A 19674-nucleotide genomic window follows, 5' to 3' on the forward strand; every position below is an offset into this window, starting at 1 on the left:
CCTCCATATGTACACCCCATCCTGTTCTCTCTTACTTCTTTCGGATTCTTACTCTATCATTTGTTTTCTTCTCTGATAGAAGGATGTCTGTCTCTATCTATTTCTTTTTTATCCTCCTCATCTTCCTCATTTCTCCCTTCTGTCTTGCTCTCCCTCAGCTCCAGTCAGCCTTTTCCCCCCTCAGCATAAGCACAGTGATATTCATTTAAAACAAAAACAAAAACCTTTACTCCTCTCTGCCTCCAGTCATCGCTATCTTTTTGTAGCCACACTTCTGAAAAGCATAGTCTGTTCTTGGTGTGTTTCCTTGTTTGCCTCCTACTCACTCCGTGTTATACTCCAGCTTGTCTTCAACACTTTCCAGTAGCCATGTTGGCTTCAGTCAGTTTAGGTCACTGGGTAGTGGATGATTTTCCAGTCTCGTTTCACTGAACCTCTCCTTGGCATTTGTGTTTTAACTGGGTCTTCTTTCTTTTTTTTTTTAATAAAAAATTTTTATTATGTTATGTTAGTCACCATATGGTGCATCCCAAGTTTTTGATGTAATGTTCATTCATTACTTGCGTATAACACCCAGCTCACCATGCAATACGTGTCCTCCTTAATACCCATCACCAGCCTACTTCTTTCTTGGGACATTCTCCATTTTCAGTGATCCCATTCTCTTCCAAATTCTCTTCTGTCATTGTCTTTTCCGGTTTTTCTTCTACCACCTCCTGAACATTGTTCTTTTCCTGAGTTTTGTCCTTAGTCCAATTCTCTTTTCATGCTACCCATGCAATCATAGTTTCAGCTATCACTCTTAATCCCAGATCTCCTTCTCCCCCTGGGTACCCTACCGTGTATCCAGCTACCTTTTGGACATCCTTACTTGAATGTCCTTCCGTCTGCTTCTGCTCAATTCCCACTCTTTTGCCCAAGCCCCAAACCTGAGAGTCATTCTAGGTTTTTCTGTCTCATTCAGCTCTCGTTGTCACTCCCAGGCCTATCAGATTTAACCTCTTTTAAATCTTAATGTCTGTCCCTTCCTCTCTATTAACTCCTTGATTTAGGCTAGTGATTCATAAGCAAAGGATTTTGCACCCCAGGGGACATTTGACGATATTAGCAGACATTTTTCATTGTCACAACTTAGTGGGTGCTACTGGCATTGGGAAGGTAGAGGCCAGAGATGCTACTCAACATTTTGCATTGCATAGAACAGCCCATACAACTAAGAATTATTTGGCCCAAAATGTCAATAGTGCTGAAATTGAGAAACCTCAGTTTAGGCTAATATAACATCTCCTTATTTCTTGCCCTAAAACTCTCTTCAGTACTGTCAGCTCTCCAACTAGTAAGTAAATCTGATGAGTAAATCTGATTCTGCTCAGTATTGATCATTGGTTCCATGTCACTTCCAGATAAAAGTCTCAGTCTTGTAGCATGACTTCCCAGACCCTTCCTGATCTGGCTGGCCTGGCCTGGCCCACCTCTTGGGCATTAACTTTCTCGATTTCTTGCTTGCTCGTTCAAAAAATACTGAATTGCTGGTAGTTTCTTTAGCAAACTTTGTCCTCCCATGCATCTGTAGTTTGTACTATTGTTTTCTATGCATGGAGTTCCCTTAGCTCATCTCCCCAGAGAAATCTATCAAGGCTTAATTGAACCATCTCTTTTCCTATTATCCCTTCCCAACCCCTGGGCAGACTCAGGTATTTCATTTCCTATGTTTCTGATGTACCATGTATAAACATCTCATATGATACTATAGCTGTTTATTTACATGCCTGACTCCCCACTAGGCTAGGAGCCCTTGAGGGCAGGTTCTCTATTTATTTGTCTTCGTAGCCCTCTGTCTAGTTGGTGCCAGGCATTACTAAATACTTAGTAAATATTTATTGAATGAATGATTACTGTGTGATGGATTAAATGAATGAGATTTTGAATAGTAAGAGTTCTAAGAATTTTTTAAAAAGAGCAGTGAAACTACTTATGTCAGTCCAATTTTGTTATTACTATATATTTCTATGTATATCCTATATACTATAATTGATTAGACTATACAGTATAATCTATATACTTCTATATATCTTAACTTTGTTCTAACAATCATTCTATATGTAATTAATTTGTTCTAATTAATATAATTGTTCTAACTAATGTAACTGTTCTCATTAACTTCAGTGAAATTTTTAATATTTTATTTTCTGTTTTAGCTGTTTGATGGCATTGAATGTGAATTTCCCATATTTTTCCTTTACATGATGATTGATGGTAAGTGAGCTTTTCTCCTAAAATTTAAGCTATAGGATATACGTGGTTTAAAGAAAAGCAGATTAAATGTGACCCTTTCAGCTAGCAAAATAGACTATACTTCAGTGATACTAACTGCTTTGCATTTATATATGCTGCTCTTCTGCTTTCTGAGTGAATATTAAATCATTTAAAGAATTTTAAAAAATACTTTGAAATATTTATGAAATGATACAAATATATTTTCATATTTGCAAAGAGAAAGTTTTATGAATAGTAATAATGGATATTATAATCTTTGACATTGTGAATGTCTATAACATTTACACTTAAGAATAGGGAAATTTCAATTGAAATTCAATATTCAGTTCTAAATGCTAATATGACCTTCTAAAATTAATTTCATGGAATAATATCATACATATTTGCATTACGTATTTCCAATTTTATTTTTATCATTTACATACAAAATTACCAAAGTAATCATAACTGGGCTGGTAGATTTTTTCACTTCTTTTTCCTTTTTCCTTTTTTTTTTTTTTTAAGAGAGGGAGAGAGTGGGGGGAGAGGCAGAGGGAGAAGGGAGATCTTTAGCAGGCTCCACACCCAGCATGGAGCCCAACATGGGGCTCGATCTCAGAACCCTGAGGTCATGACCTGAACCTAAATCAAGAGTCAAACGCTTAACTAACCTAGCCACCCAGGTGCCCCGTGAGCTAGGAGAGTTTTCTAAGGCAAGATTTGTGTGGTACTTGTTGAGCTCAGATGCTATTGGATTTTATATTTTAAATTTTAGGAGTTTTTAGAGGCAATCCCAAACAAGTAAAGGAGTATCAGGATCTTCTGACTCCAGTACTTCATCAGACCACAGAAGGTATAGTTGGATTGTTTTTCAAGAAATTCTTCCTAATATTTCTTTAATGTTCCTTAGAAATGTATAAATGATTCCTTTTTAAATATAACAATTTATATTAAATTGTAAAAAATGAATGGAGCCTTGAATGAATTATAAAGCATAATCTATTAATTTGTTATTATAAGTGTGTTTTTATAAAAGAACTTCATTGGGCAAGACAGGATGAATAAATTTAGGTGATTATGATTGTACCAACTGCAAAATAGTTTGCCAGGTGGGCAAAAGTTCTTGTTCTGCTACCTACTGTGAAACTCGTTCACTCTGTGTAGTGTGACAGTAATATAGAGTAACTGCTTGTTCTCCAGATCATCCGAAATGCTATGTTCAGGTGAATGCTGCCCCCTCCAGATGGCTACCTTAAGAGGTTCTGCCATAGGCTCAAGGTACTACCATTGCCAAGAACATATTGACCTCTTCTTTGGAGTTGCTTCTGGACCTTTAGCATAGTATTTTTAATGTCTGCCTTGTGCTAATGTCTCATCCTTTGAGGATAGGTTTAATATTTTAGTAATGGCTAAAAGACTCTTATGAGTAGTATATTGGTTTTAGTTAAACACCAGCAGGGCCCATAAAAGAATATAATTGATTTTTCAGTATGACTAGAAAACTAAGTCTCAAAGAATTTCGAGGAAGAAGCTTCAGATTCTTTGGGGTTTGGAAGTATTAATAAAATAAGAACATATTCTCTTGAGTAAACAGCTTTGAAAACATTTATCTGAAAGTGAAAAATCATGTGTGGGTAAAAAATGGGTGGTCCTGTGGATCCAGGGCACAAATTTGCAATTATAAAATTGGGCCCCAATCCTCCCACAGGTGAGGTTTGTGATATTCTTTACATTTTTCCACAAATAGAAAGTTTCTTTCAAATAAAAAGTTCACAGTGTGTGCTCACCCTTTAAAATACTTGTAATGTTAAAGTAGTGAAATATTTGTGGATAAACATTGAATTCCAAATAAATATTAATTTTTGAAACCAGTTATTTATATCTTTATGCTCCAAATAATAATTTGTCCAATGTGAGAAATAATGTAATGCATGCTGTAATGATTATAATATTTGAATTATTTGAAATCCAAGCCCTTGAATCAGATCTGTTAGTATTCAGTGGTAGATCATTAATGCATTGAGGGGCTAGTTTAGTGTACCAGTTTAATCTTTATCATGTCCGGAGAGTGATGTTCAGACTATTCTTTGTGTATCATAGACCTTTTTTACTGGTTTTAGATACAAATATCACTATTGATTGCCTTTTTGAAAGGGGCTCAGGGAATGGAAAAGGCAGGATTCTAGGTGAGTCAATATGGTCTCAGGATCCCAGGAGATACAGAAAGAATCAGGGTGCCTGAACCAATAGAGTGCCCAAGCAGCGGAGCAGGATAACTGGTTATGGTCAGTGAGCCCAGGAGGGACTCTCAGCTCAGGTTGCCATAAACTGTGAGCCAGGCCGGTAGGGAGGCCACTCTTTGCCTGAGCACCCAGACAAAGACTGGGATGTGTAGGCCAGTTACCAACACCTGGAAGATCCAAACGGCTGTGCCCACGACCAGCCAACAGCTCTCAGGGTAGCAGTGGCTCTGGGAAGGACAATAGGGTGGCATCCAGCTGGGACCAGGGAGTAGTGGAGCAGGTTGCACATGTGCCCACCCACAAACACTTGCAGTCCCAAAGACACAAAGTGCAGAGACACTCTCAAGTCTCTAGCAATCCTCCTAGGAGAATTGCAGTCCCCATCACCCACAGGTTTCTGTGGAGCTTGGTGCACACAGAAGTGGAGATGGTTTGACCCAGAAAGTTTTTTGAAGAAGGGGTCTGTAATCTTGAGGCTCTGGGCCAGGGATCCAGTCAAGGCCATTTTTGCTCTGACCCTCTGAAGAGGCACGGAAAGCCACCAGGGAGCAAAAGGCACACAGAGACCAGCTCACCTTGAGCCCGTCCCCCTGACAAGGGATGGTACAACTCTGCCCAGGCAAAGAAACCCGAGAAACAGAACAGGAGGCCCCTCCCCCAGAAGACAGACTGGAAGAACAGGTGAATGACAAGCCAATAGATCCCACAGGACTGTAAAACTCCAGTACTAGGGGAAAATAATGTATTGAGCTCCAGGTGTTTCCTCACGACTTGTTTTTCCTCCAGTCTAAAATTTTACTTTTTTTTTTTTTTTTTTTTACCTTTTTCCCATTACAACTAGATCCTTATTTTACCAATTTATGTTTTTAAGTCACTTTTTAACCTTTATTTTACATCAACATTTTATAGATTTATGCCTCATTCTAGTCCTTTTTTCACTCTGTTGAATTTTATTTTCCATATATATGTATATATACTTTGTTTTTGTTGCATTTTTGGATTGTAGTATCTTCTAACACAGAGACCTAAATTCAATCAGGAACAAATAGATCACCCTGCTTTGTCCACCCTGAGAGATTATAATCTCTCCACCACATTTTTAATTGTTTTTTTCATTTTGGCTTTATTTTTCTTTGGTGGCTGCAGACCACTTCAGATTTTTTTTCTATGGTGTGTTTTGCTTGGGTCGTGGTTGATATTTTGGACTCTATTCATTTGCTGATCCATTCTTCCTTGGGTAGAATGATTACAAGTAGGAACTCACAACAAAGGAAGGAACCAGAGGCAATGTTCTCTGCCATAGAGCTAATCTATATGGATATGAGCAAGATGTCAGATATAGAATTCAGTATGGTACTTATAAAGTTAATAGCTAGGCTTAAAAAAAGCATACATGACAATACAGAATCTCTAAAGGCGCAAACGAGATCTACTCAGGCTGAACGGAAAATGCTATGAATAGGATGCAGTCTAAATTGGATGCTCTAACAGCTAGGGTCAAGGAGGCAGAAGAGAGAATAAGTGATGTAGACGACAAGCTGATGGAACGGAAGGAAGTTGAGGAAAAGACAGAGAAACAATTCATAACCCATGAAGAAAGTCTTACAGAACTTAATAATGCCTTGAAAAGAACCAGTGGCAGAATCATCAGAATCCAAGATGGGGTGGGAAGAGAAAGAGGGCTAGAAAGTATATTTGAGCAAATCATGGCTGAGAACTTGCCTAATCTTGGGAAGGAAACAAGCATTCATGTCCAAGAGGCAAAGAGAACCCCTCCCAAAATCAATAAAAATAGATCAATGCCCCAACATGTAATAGTAAAGCTTGCAAATCTTTGAGCCAAAGAAGCTATCCTGAGAGCAGCTAGGGAGTGGAGATTCCTTACATATGGAGGAAGGAACATCAAAATAACATCAGACCTATCCACAGAAATCTGCCAGAAAGGGCTGGCAAGACATATTCAGGGTACTAAATGAGAAGAACATGCAGCCAGGAATACTTTATCCAGCAAAGCTGTCATTGAGAATGGAAGGAGAGAGAAAGAGTTTCCAGGACAGACAGAAACTGAAGGAATATGTGACCACCAAGCCAGCCCTGCAAGAAATATTAAAGGAGATACTGTAGGTAAAAGGAGACCCCAAGGGTAACATAGATTAGAAAGTAACAGACAATCTACAGAAACAGGGACTTTGCAGGCATTGTAATGGCACTAAATTCATGTCTTTCAATAGTTACTCTGAATGTAGATTTGCTGAATGCTCCCATCAAAAGACACAACTTTTCAGATTGGATAAAAATGCAGGACCCATCCATTTGCTGTCTACAGGAGACTCATTTTGAACCTAAAGATACCTGCAGATTGAAAGTGAGGGGATGGAGAACCATTTACCACACCAACGGACTGCAAAAGAAAGCTGGGGTAGCAATCCTCATATTAGACAAATTAGATTTTAAACCAAAGGCTGTAGTAAGAGATGTGTAGAGGGACACTATATCATACTTAAACAGTCTATCCAAGAAGATTATCTAACAATTGTAAATATCTATGCCCCAACATGGGAGCAGCCAATTATATAAACCAATTAATAACCAAAATAAAGAAACATATTGATAATAATAAATTAATAGTAGGAGACTTCAACACTCCACTCTCAGCAATGGACAGATCATCTAAGCAGAAGATCAACAAAGAAACAAGAGCTTTGAATGACACATTGGACCAGATGGACTTTGTAAATATATACAGAGCATTCTATCCTAAAACAGGAGAATATTCATTCTTCTCGAGTGCACGTGGACTTCCTCCGGAATAGATCACATACTATGTCACAAATCAGGTCTTTCCCCATACCAAAAGACTGGGATTATTCCCTGCATATTTTCAGACCAAAATGCTTTGAAACTGGAACTCAACCACAAGAAGAAATATGGAAGGAACTCAAACATTTGGAGGTTAAAGAGCATCCTGCTAAAAATGAATGGGTCAACCAGGAAATTAAAAAAGAACTTAAACAATTCATGCAAACCAATGAATATGAAAACACATCAGTTAAAAACCTATGGGATACTGCAAAAGCGATCCTTAGAGGGAAGTACATAGTCATCCAAGCCTCTCTCAAAAAAGTAGAAAAATCCTAAATGGACAAGCTAACCTTACATGTAAAGGACCTGGAGAAAGAACAGCAAATAAAGCCTAAACCAAGCAGGAGAAGAGAAATAATAAAGATTAGAGCAGAAATCATTGAAATAGAAACTAGAAAAACAGTAGAACAGATCAATGAAACTAGCAGCTGATTCTTTGAAAGAGTTAATAAGATAGATAAACCTCTTGCCAGACTTATCCAAAAGAAAAGAGAAAGACCCAGATTAATAAAATCATGAATGAAAAGGGAGAGATCACGACTAATACCAAGGAAATAGAGACAATTATTAGAACTTATTACCATCAGCTGTATGCCAACAAACTGCAGAATCTGGAGGAAATGGATGCCTTCCTGGAAACTTATAAACTACCAAGACTGAAACAGGAAGAAATAGGTAATCTGAAGAGACCAATAACCAACCAGCAAGGAAATTGAAGCAGTAATCAAAAACCTCCCAAAAACGAGAAGCCAAGGCCATATGGCTACCCTGGGGAATTCTACCAAACATTTAAAGAAGAAATAATGCCTATTCTACTGAAACTGTTTCAAGAAATAGAAATGGAAGGAAAACTTCCAAACTTGTTCTGTGAGGCCAACATTACCCTGATCTCCAAACCAGACAAAGATCCCATCAAAAACGAGAATTACAGACCAATATGCCTGTTGAACATGGATGCCAAAATACTCACCAAAATCCCGGCCAATAGGATCCAACAATACATTAAAAGGATTATTCACTAGGACCAGGTGGGAATTGTTCCTGGGATGCAAGGGTGGTTCAACATTCATGAATTAATCTACATGATAGATCACATTAACAAAAGAAGAGACAAGAACCATATAATCCTCCGAATTGATGGAGAAAAAGCATTTGACAAAATACAGCATCCTTTCATGATTAACACTCTTCACAGTGGAGGGTTAGAGGGAACATACCTCAATATCATAAAGGCCATCTATGAAAAGCCCACAGTGAATATCATTCTCAATGGGGAGAGACTGAGAGCTTTTCCCTTAAGTTCAGGAACACGACAGGGATGCCCACTCTCACCACTGTTGTTCAACATAGTACTAGAAGTCCTAGCCTCAGCAATCAGACAAAACAAGAAACAAAAGACATTCAAATTGGCAAAGAAGATGTCAAACTCTCGCTCTTCACAGATGACATGAGACTCTATGTGGAAAATCCAAAAGACTCCACCTGAAAATTACTAGAACTCATACAGCAATTCAGCAATGTGGCAGGATACAAAATCGATGCACAGAAATCAGTTACATTTCTATACACTAACAATGTGACTGAAGAAGGAGAAATTAAGGAATAAATCCCATTTACAATTGCACCAAAACCATAAGATACCTAGGAATAAACCTAACCAAAGAGATAAAAGATCTGTGCTCTAGGCACTACAGAACATTTATGAAAGAAATTGAGGAAGACACAGAGAGATGGAAAGACATTCCATGCTCATGGATTGGAAGAATAAACATTGTGAAAATGTCTATGCTGCCCAGAGCAATCTACACGTTCAGTGGAATCCCTATCAAAATACCATTGACATTTCTCACAGAGCTGGAACAAACAACCCTAAAATTTGTATGGCACCAGAAAAGACCCTGAATTGCCAGGGGAATGTTGAAAAAGAAAACGAAAGCTGGGGCCATCACGATGCCTGACTTTAAGCTGTATTACAAAGCTGTGATCATCAAGCCGGCATGGTATTGGCACAAAAACAGACACATAGATCAGTGGAACAGAATAGAGAGCCCAGAAATGGACCCTCAACTCTATGTTCAGCTAATCTTTGACAAAGGAGGAAAGAATATCCAATGGAAAAAAGACTGTCTCTTCAATAAATGGTGCTGGGAAAATAAAACAACCACACGCAGAAGAATTAACATGGACCATTCTCTCATACCATACACAAAGATAAACTGAAAATGGATGAACGACCTAAATGTGAGACAGGAATCCTTCAAAATCCTAGAGGAAAACACAGGCAGCAACCTCTTCGACCTTGGACACAGCAACTTTTTTCAAGACACGTCTTTAAAGTCAAGGGAAACAAAAGCAAAAATGAACTGATGGGACTTCATCAAGATGGAAACCTTCTTCACAGCAAAGCAACCAATCAACAAATCTAAAAGGAAACCTACAGAATGGGAGAAGATCTTTGCAAATGACATTATAGATAACGGGCTAGTATCCAAGATCTATAAAGAACTTCTCAAGCTCAACACCCAAAATACAAGTAATCTAGTCAAGAAATGGGCCGAAGACATGAACAGACACTTCTCCAAAGAAGAGATACAAATGGCTAACAGACACATGAAAAGTCCTTCACATCACTAGCCATCAGGGAAATACGAATCAAAACCACAATGAGATACTACCTTATACCAGTTAGAATGGCAAAAATTAACAAGGCAGAAAACAATAAATTTTGGCGAGGATGTGGAGAAAGGGGAACCCTCTTACACTGTTGGTGGGAATGTAAGCTGTTACAGCCACTCTGGAAAACGGTATGGAGGTTCCTCAAAATGTTAAAAATAGAGCTACCCTATGACCCAGGAAGTGCACTACTAGGTATTTACCCCAAAGATACAGATGTAGTGAGAAGAAGGGGCACCTGTACCCCAATGTTCATAGCAGCAATGTCCATAATAACCAAACTTTGGACAGAACTGAGATGCCCTTCAACAGACAAATGGTTAAAGATGTGGTTCATATATACAATGGAATGTTACTTAGCCATCAGAAAGGATGAATACCTACCATTTACATCGACATGGATGAAGCTTTAGGAGATTATGCTAAGTGAAATAAATCAATCAGAGAAAGACAATTATCATATGATTTCACTCATATGTGGAACATAAGGAATAGTGCAGAGGACAACAGAGGAAGGTAGGGAAAACTGATTGGGAAGAAATCACAGATGGAGACAAACCATATGAGACTCTTGACTCCTGGAAACAAACTGAGGGTTACAGAAAGGGAGGTGGTGGTGGGAAGGGGTAACTGGGTGACAGGAATTAAGGAGGGCACATGATGTGATGAGCACTGGGTGTTCTATGGAACTAATGAATCATTGAACATTGTGTCAAACACTAATGATGTACTCTATGTTAGATAATCAAATTTAAAATAAATAAATAAATAAATTTAAAATAAACAAACAAACCAAATATCATAATTGGTTCATGTATGGAGGAAGCAAATTTTTGGGAAATCTGTGCAATTTTATGAGGAATAATAATTTTACTATGGACTGATGTTCATCAGACACGTGCCCTTCAAGGAATGTTTTTAAACAAGTTGGTCAAAGGGGAGGATAGATTTTTTTTCATCTTCAGTGGTATTGAATGGTAGATAGTGGCTTTAATGTTTAAAATGGGGATTTCTTTGCTTTAAGCAATGGCTCAGGGTTATAATTCTTCATTTGAGATTACACAGTATCTCATTTGTAATGCTTCTACTGACTAATCCTATTAAAGAAAACTTTTATGGCTCTAAATGTTTGCATACTGTATTTTTATTGATTCATTTAAAGCTGTTAAAATTAAATGTTGTTAAAGGAGATTATGTACATGTTATTGGCTAAAGCATAACCTATGCTGTCAAATTAATGCTTTAAAATCAAGGAGCTTTCTCCATGTTTTTCACTGGCAGTTTCTGAAAGCTGATATATCCAATTTCCTATAGTCTATCAAATCTGTTTCTTCCTTTACAATCTATCTCTCTCTGCTTTCTAACACTGCAGTTTCTTGAAGGGAAAATTTGGGAAGGACACTGATTTTTATATTTCAAATATTTATTTTTAAACTCTATAGGTTATCCTGTCATACCAAAATACTATTATGTGCCAGCTGATTTTGTGGAATATGAGAAAAGAAACCCTGGTAGTCAAAAGCGATTTCCTAGCAACTGTGGCCGTGATGGAAAACTCTTTCTTTGGGGACAAGCCCTTTATATCATTGCAAAACTCCTGGGTAAGTGGAGAAGGTTGGCAACATTTTTTTTTCTCTTGATATTAAGCTGTTAGAAATAAGTATATTTTTGCTGACATCTTTCTTGGATTTGGGTGGTGTTTCATACCATTAAGAGGTTTTGGGGGAGTTTCTTAGTATGTAAGGTATATTAATACTCTGTTTCACTGAATAGTGATGGACAGTTTCTGGAAAGAGTGTCAAATAGGTGTGGGTACCATTATGATCATTTAAGGGCTTCATTCGGCATGGTGGATAGGTTTCTAGCAGGAGGCTGTGGGAACTTTGAGTTACTTTTATATAACATAAAAAAATTCTGATTTTATGCTTGGTCATAGCTTTAATAAACCACTTGCCAAAAGGAATTGGTTATCTCAAAGTTCTCTTCTTTCCCATAAATACACATTGGTGATTTACTCGGTTAGCTTAGAGGCTTAATGGGACCATTATTCATAATTTTTTGAAGATTTTTCAGCTTATTCCAAAACTTCTGCTGAATACGAGTACTTTGGACACATTGAGATGAAGGCTAATTTAATGAACATACACACAAAAGCATTATTATGCATCTTTCTGCATCATTGCTTGCTAAAATTTCAAATATTATTAGCATTCCCATCAAAAAGGCTATCATATTAGAGTCAGAATTCCTTAATGGCAAACAAATTATGAAACAGGCTGATTGTAAATACTGTATGTACGTGCACTAAAAGAACTGCTTACTTTGTGAAGTAGTGTTATTGTCTTAGTTGTTCCCAGCATTACTGCATAAATGCTAAATTTGTTTGTGTTGTAAGAGTAATCATCTTTGGTTTCTTTTTTTTTTACATTCCATTAGGGAAAAATATTTCAGATTTCCAATTCAAGCTTTACACAAATGACATGTAAGAGCACACAGAAGCTAACCAAAGAAGAGAAAATTAAGTTAATGCTGTTTTCAGTTTGCTTGTTTCCTAACTGCATTTTCTGGTTCTCCATATATACTTAATGCTAATTTAAGAACCTGTAGAAAAATTTTCTTCTTTTAAGGGGACAGCTTTTTGATAAGGAGTTGATATTATTTATACAGGTTTTGCTTTTAGATTTTCCAAAAGAAAAATACATATATACATGAAGTAGTTTTCTTAGAATCAAGCCAAGTTTGCAAGGTTATCTCTGGTTAGAACGTTATTTCCATCTCACTGGCATGAATACAAAGAAGCCTTCTGGTGATACTCACAGCTAAATAAAACATGTTGTAGTAAAGGAGTAGTTAACTGATCTACAGACAAGAAGTTTAACATCAGAATCATAAATTCCTATATCTGCAGCTTGGAAATAGCAATTGAGCATGATGAAATTTTTCTGATTCTGAGGTTGAATACTGGAACTTAGGATATTGAATTTGATATCTAAACCTTTATCATCCTGCTTTTTGCTCTATATCTAGTCTGTGATTGAGTGCTAGAAAGAGTGCTATTTGAGCAAAGTCTTGGATAAAATTGAGAAGGCTAATGAATTGGAAATGCAGAATTGACTGTACTATACATAAGCAACTTGGGGTTTTAAAAAGGAAGAGCTCGAAAATAGTATCAATCAGTAAGAAAGCATTGGACCCTCCTTACTCTAAAATAAATGTATTGAGTATACACAGATTTTCAGTCTGGATAGCATTTTGTTATGTTAAGATGAGTGTGGAACAAAAATAGTCCAGGCCATACCTTCTCATCTCTGTTTCATGACCAAAAAGAAGAAAACCTCAAAGAAAGAGTCAATTTCTCTTTACCTACTGAAAAAAGAGATGCTACATATTTATTAGCACTCTGACCTAGCTGTGTGTCATCTGGTTAATAAACTCACTGGTTAAGATGAATAAGACCTCAGAAGACTAAATCATTTAGTTGCTCTTAACTATTGTATACTTGTCCCCAAGAACATCAAACGTCTACGGATGTTATTGAGATTCCAGACACCACATTTACTAACAAAGTCTTATTTATTCATTAAAGGAGGCTAGGTTGGATATCTGCTTGACAGCATTTTGTCGGCAGTTAATTGGAGTTACCCGAAAATAATAGAACAGTGAATCTTTGAAATTATTCTATAATATATGACTTATACTAATTCAGGCCAGTTTGTATCCAGTGAAATCTAATAAGAATATGCAGCAAAACTATGTGACTTTCATCCCATTGTTAGAGCAGAAAGACTCAATCTGCTATTTCCTGGCCTAAGACCTGAACTACCCAGTGTATTCTTAGAGTATAGTTAATTTTACAGTATTTTTTTCTTTAGAAAATTTAGATTTTAAGAAAATCAGTGGTTGCTATAAAATAGGTCAATAAATTATAAACATGTTTGTTTTAAACCAGATGAGACATATTTTAAGATAGAACATTTAACTAATCTTAGAATAAAATGATCATTAGCTATACCTTTAATTGTTATTTAAGTTTGGAAGTTTAGAAACTGTCCACGTAAGAGATGGTCAGGCTATAGAACACAGTGTACCTTTTTAAAAAACATTTTTAAATTTAAATTCAGTTAATTAACATATACTGTATTTATTGGTTTTAGAGGTGATTCATCAGGCTTATATAATACCCAGTGTTCATTATATCACATGCCCTCCTTAATGTCCCTCACCCGATTATTCCATCCCTCCACCCCCCTCCCCTCCAGCAACCCTCAGTTTGTTTCCTATGATTAAGAGTCTCTTATGGTTTGTCTCCCTCTCTGGTTTCATCTTGTTCTATTTTTTTCCCTCTCTTCCCCTACGATCCTCTGTTCTTGAATTCTACATGATCAGTGAGATCATATGATAATTGTCTTTCTCTGATTGATTTATTTCCCTTAGCCTAATAGCCTCTGGTTCCATCCATATCATTGCAAATGGCAAGATTTCAGGGTTTTTTGATGACTGCATAATATTCCTGTGTGTGTGTGTGTGTGTGTGTGTGTGTGTGTGTGTGTGTATACGTACCACATCTTCTTTTTCCATTCATCTGTCGATGGACATCTGGACAATGGATGATGTCCATTGTGGACATTGCTACTATAAATATTGGGGTGCAGGTGCCCCTTCGGATCACTACATTTGTATCTTTGGGGTGTACCTTTTTAAGTGTTTTGCAAAAATAACTTTAAAAGTATTTATCACATTAAAGTCACTTGAAAATCATGATCTTTGGATTGAATTTTTTGAGGTTAAGAAAACAAGAGAAATATAACAGAAGGTTAATAATAACTTACTCTAAAACTTCCTCAAAGCCCTTACTTAACTTTAATATATTTTCTTATTCAGTGTTTTTAAAAAGAGAAACTAACATACCATGTGTTTAGCTTTAAAAAATCTGACTTCTAGACTTTAGCTTTTTTTTCAGCATCTAACAGTTAACTTTCCTTATCCTGTACCTCAGACATTCATGATCATTTGCCATCATTTAGGCACCACTATAAGATGCCAAATCATTAAAGCTTAGAGCAGTATATACTGTATAACTTAAGATAGGTGTATGGAAGAATTTTTTTAGGATGGATACTTTGAAAACACTAATAATAAATATGAAGAGTTAAAGCAAGGTATGTTCTCTGATTAAACTTGAAAATATTGAGCAATTTTTTTAAAGATTTAATTTATTTTAGAGACAGAAAATGCACGAGTGGGGGGAGGGGCAGAGGGAGAGAATCTTCAAGCAGACTCCCTGCTGAGCTCGGAGCCTGATGTGGGGCTCGATCTTATGACCCATGAGATCATGACCTGGGCCAAAATCAAGGTTGGATGCTCAACTAACCTGGGCGCCACCCAGGTGCCCTGAAAATACTGAGCAATTTTAATTAACTACAACTTTTTCTCCAACACACACAAACTACCAGAATATTCAGGTGACTGAAAATTTTCTTGAATTTCACAAAGGATTTTTTTTTTTCTTTCTGAGGTGGGTGTTACTGAATTTCCTAGGAGTGTTAATAAGGGATTTTTAAAGTGATAAAATACATATATAGGTACTTTAAAATATCCAAAATGTTATGTACATATAAAGTTGCCAACTTAATTTTTTGGGTGTCTAATGTTCTTTGGTAAGTCATTATTTGAAATCCAATTTATTTTCCAGTAGAAACTGAATTTTAAGCGATTATTAACACCCAGCACACTTGTAACCAACCATTTGATATAAATTATTTCTCTGATATAATAATCTTTTTCCTTCACTTCCTTCTTTGCTAGTTTCTCTTCTTCATGTTTTTCTTGGACTGTGATGGAAAGATTAAGAGTTTTGGAGTCGTGAACTTAAGGAACTAGACAGTTCAGGATTTCAATGCAATTTCTACTACTTGCCACATGACTTTTAACTTCTGTATCAGATTCTTTATTTTTATAAGGATTAACTGATGAAGAAATATACACAAAGCATTTACTATGGGACAGATACATACTTAAATGGTTCTGTTTCCTGTACTTCCTTCTACCCTCCCTCCCTTTCTCAGCCATCATGTAGGAGATAGTATTTGTTACGGTATGTTTCGTAGTTCTTATTAACCAGGCAATTCAGGATACTCATGGGCCCTGCTTGTAGGTACCTCCATAGCTACAAAATATCACAAGAATAAAATGCTTCCCTAGTTGCTACTTAACCATTCATCTTCTCCATGAGTTAGCTGCTATTTGTAGAGGCCTACTGTATGCTAGTCACTGATTATCCACTAGCTCTACACCAAAAATTTGACAACGTAGGAAATACGTTTGTCTCTCTGAGGGCAGCCTAGTTATTCTGATATATTACTTCCTAATTCCAATGTTTATAACTAAGGTAAGTCCATTTGCATTTGATTTCATTCATGGTATTTTTTGCCCAATTGACGTCAGATATAAAAGCTACTAATTAAGCCTGGAAATCTAGTGCTTTTTAAAGTTAAAGTTAGTGATCAAGTGCCCCCTAGTGTGCATGAGGTCTTGATTTTCATTGGTCTCTTGACTTCAAATGGAGTTGATTCCTTATTCAGTATAGCACATGGTTTTGTTACTGATCAGTTAAAGATAAAACGAACAGATAAGAGTATACAGGTATATTTCTACATTGTGGTTGCTAAGAGATTTCACAGCTGTTACACTTCAGGAAACTTCAAGCAGAAAGACACCGATTTCTAAGCACTTTTGTTATCTTTTTCATGGTATCAGTGTGATTGCTAGTGCCCTGAAGTGGGATTTCTGTGCAGCAGGCATTATAAACATCTTGAGAGCACATGTAATACAGTATGACTTTAAAAGCTTCACCTAGGAAGATTTTCTTCCTTTAGCTTATTATACAAATTTCTGGCTTTCTTAAAACTAAAATTTTTAGTTGAATTGCTTCTAGGGCTAGAAAACTTATACAAAAATTTATGATCCCATCCTTAAATATATTAATAAAATTGAATATAAAAGTAGTGATGCCTAGAGTCTGAGAAGACTGTATACATACTGCCAGACTGTTTCCCAGAAATACTAGTAATACCTGCCTTAAAATGTATGCAGTTCTGTGCTCTGTCCTTTATAAGTATTATCCAAGGTAATCTTCCTAACTTCTCTATGAGATGGATACCATGTGTCATAACTGAGGCTCAGAAGAGTTTAGCAACTCACCCCAGGTCACATAGCCCATGACTGACACTTTACTGATTTTTTTTCAGGAGTCTGCAGGGTGATTGTGTCACCTCTAACCTTTGTGGCATTAAATATGCTCATTAAAAATAAAAACCTCACTAACTTAATAAGATATTAATTTGTATCCTGTTTTCATTTACATGCTTATTGTTAAAAACATATTTCTTTTTCATTTTTTGTCCTCTATGAATTGTCTAGTTTGCTTTGCCCCTTTAACCTTGATTTTTATGGGTTTTCTTATCAGTCTGCATGAATGTTTTATATATTAGTTGTACTAAACCTCTTTGGTATTTTCCTATTTTGTTTGCCTCTGAACTTTTTTGCATTGCTTTTTGATGAACGAAATTTAAAATCTTTATATAATTAGATCTATCATTATTTTTCAACTTAATTCTGGCCATGGAATTTAACATTTAATTTTAAGAAATCCATCCATGTTAGTCAATTGAGTTAAAAACACACTGGTGACTAACATATCATAATAATAATAAAAAATTATAAATTTGAATTTTTTTTGGTTTAGTGTATGAAGTTGAGGATCTACATTTTGTTTTTCTCTGTAGCTTATTTCTTAATACATGTGTTACTAATATGTGTCACTGCATCTGAGAATCAGTTAGGCTTTGAAGCACATAATTTTATCCTATAAATTATCTGCTGAGCCTATTTTAGTGTGTCCTATGTAATTTTGGTGTCATGATAAAAAAAATTTACTTGCTCTGTTAAATTTCCTTTGAATTGTCATTTTATTAAAGAAACAAAAATTCTTCTTGATATTTTCTTTCTACCCTCAATAATGACTGAGGTAACCCAGTGTATTTTTCATAAAATTTCTATGCACAAAAATATACAAATATTAATGAACCTAATCTATTATCTAAAGATTTAAAGACAGCTGTCCCTATTTATAGAAATGCTTGATTATCTGAGGTTTGTTACCATAGTGTGAAATGTAGAAAGCCATTGCCCTTTTATCCTTGTTCCCTTATTTTCATTTTAAATATTCTGTAGTTGGTCGGGGACAAGTCCTTTCAGACTTTCACTCTTCACCAGAAAGCCAGTGCCATGGAATCAGCACAGTGAGGAACTTTGTTTTGCCTCCTGAATGTTAAAAATCAATACAGTGAAAAAAAAATGTCTAATAACCTGATCTTTTGAGGCATTAGTCACTTTTACCATAATGGAAATTAAAGCAATGATTACAGCAATTGATGTTTCCAAATTTGTTAACCCACCAGTTTATTATTTTCTTTAATAAGTCTCTTGAGCACCTACTATATGGCAGATGCTGTGCTAGAAAGTGGGGAATAGCCATGAATGAGACGCATACAGCCTGTGGGGTTATAGATGAGCACATGGTGTAAGTTGGAAAGTCAAGCTGGGTATATAGGTGCAGTACAAATAGAGAAATGAGAAGGAAATGCAAAGAAATAAGCTTTTTCAAGAGATTAGGTTAACTGTTTGATCCATATCAATTTGAATAGATTAGCATTTATGCTTTCCAAGGATATAAGATTTCTTAATTTTTCTGTCATCATTTATAAATAACAAAATAATAAAGATAGAATTTCATTTCTGTAGAAAGACAGTGAAACATTAATTATGTAAAATGCTTGTTGGTAGTGGAAATTTTTTCACATCTCAATGATCAGACAAATGAGATAGGGAAACAATTTGGTGCTATTTAGAATATCATTGTAATAATCAACCCTGCATCATGAGCTCAACTGATATATGGTGGTATTTGCCATAATTAAGACGATATTGGTTTGGTTTAAATTTTGCAAAAGTCTATATATATATATATATATAGAGAGAGAGAGAGAGAGAGAGAGAGGAATGTTCTGTGATTTGAATAGGAAAAATATAACATATGAAGGTCTAAATTATTTGTTTAATGTTTTCTCCTCTTGGTATCTTTTCCATCTGTGTTCTTCATGGGTAAAATTAGTCTGGGCTACGAGTGCAGACTCGAGAGAGAGACGGTTTGAATCTAAGCTCTGTCATTTACCTGCTGTGTGCAAGCTGCTGAGCCCCTCTATGCCTCCATTTTGTCATCTGTAAAATGACACGGTTGTGGTGAGGATTAATAAATTAGTATACATGAAATGCTCAAATGAGGCTAGGAACATAGTAAGCACCATCTAAGTGTTGACTGTGGTTCCCGTGGCAGAGGCAGCAGTGGCTGAGCTATTCCTCCTTTTTCTTGTCATGCTACCATTGATATCACTTTTATTATTATTAAAAACATCTTTCCAGAGTTACTAAAAACACCTTTGGTGATTTCATCTATTGGATAGCATTGCATACGTGCCCTGAAGTTACCCCAGAATAGAAATACCTGTATAATGAGAGACATTACCCCAGCTGCAAAGAAATTTATAAGTGTTTTTGTAGTTGACTCTCTGCTCTGTTTCTC

The 19674-nt window shown here is 36.1% G+C and overlaps 1 protein-coding gene across 4 annotated transcripts in view; it reads left to right on the forward strand.

Moving 5' to 3' along the window:
• Nucleotides 1-19674, forward strand: part of PHKB (phosphorylase kinase regulatory subunit beta) — a 211449-nt gene that overhangs the window by 111390 nt on the left and 80385 nt on the right. For all 4 annotated transcript variants that reach the window (XM_045814695.2, XM_087870408.1, XM_045814697.2 and 1 more), the window contains 3 exons: nt 2199-2256; nt 3032-3109; nt 11477-11635. In XM_045814695.2, coding sequence (XP_045670651.1) covers nt 2199-2256; nt 3032-3109; nt 11477-11635 — 295 coding nt within the window. The remainder of the gene's footprint in view (nt 1-2198; nt 2257-3031; nt 3110-11476; nt 11636-19674) is intronic.

The sequence above is a fragment of the Ursus americanus genome, chromosome 21 (assembly GCF_024610735.1).
Source record: "Ursus americanus isolate L20-20 chromosome 21, mUrsAme1.1.p, whole genome shotgun sequence".
Taxonomy (NCBI): Eukaryota; Metazoa; Chordata; class Mammalia; order Carnivora; family Ursidae; genus Ursus; species Ursus americanus.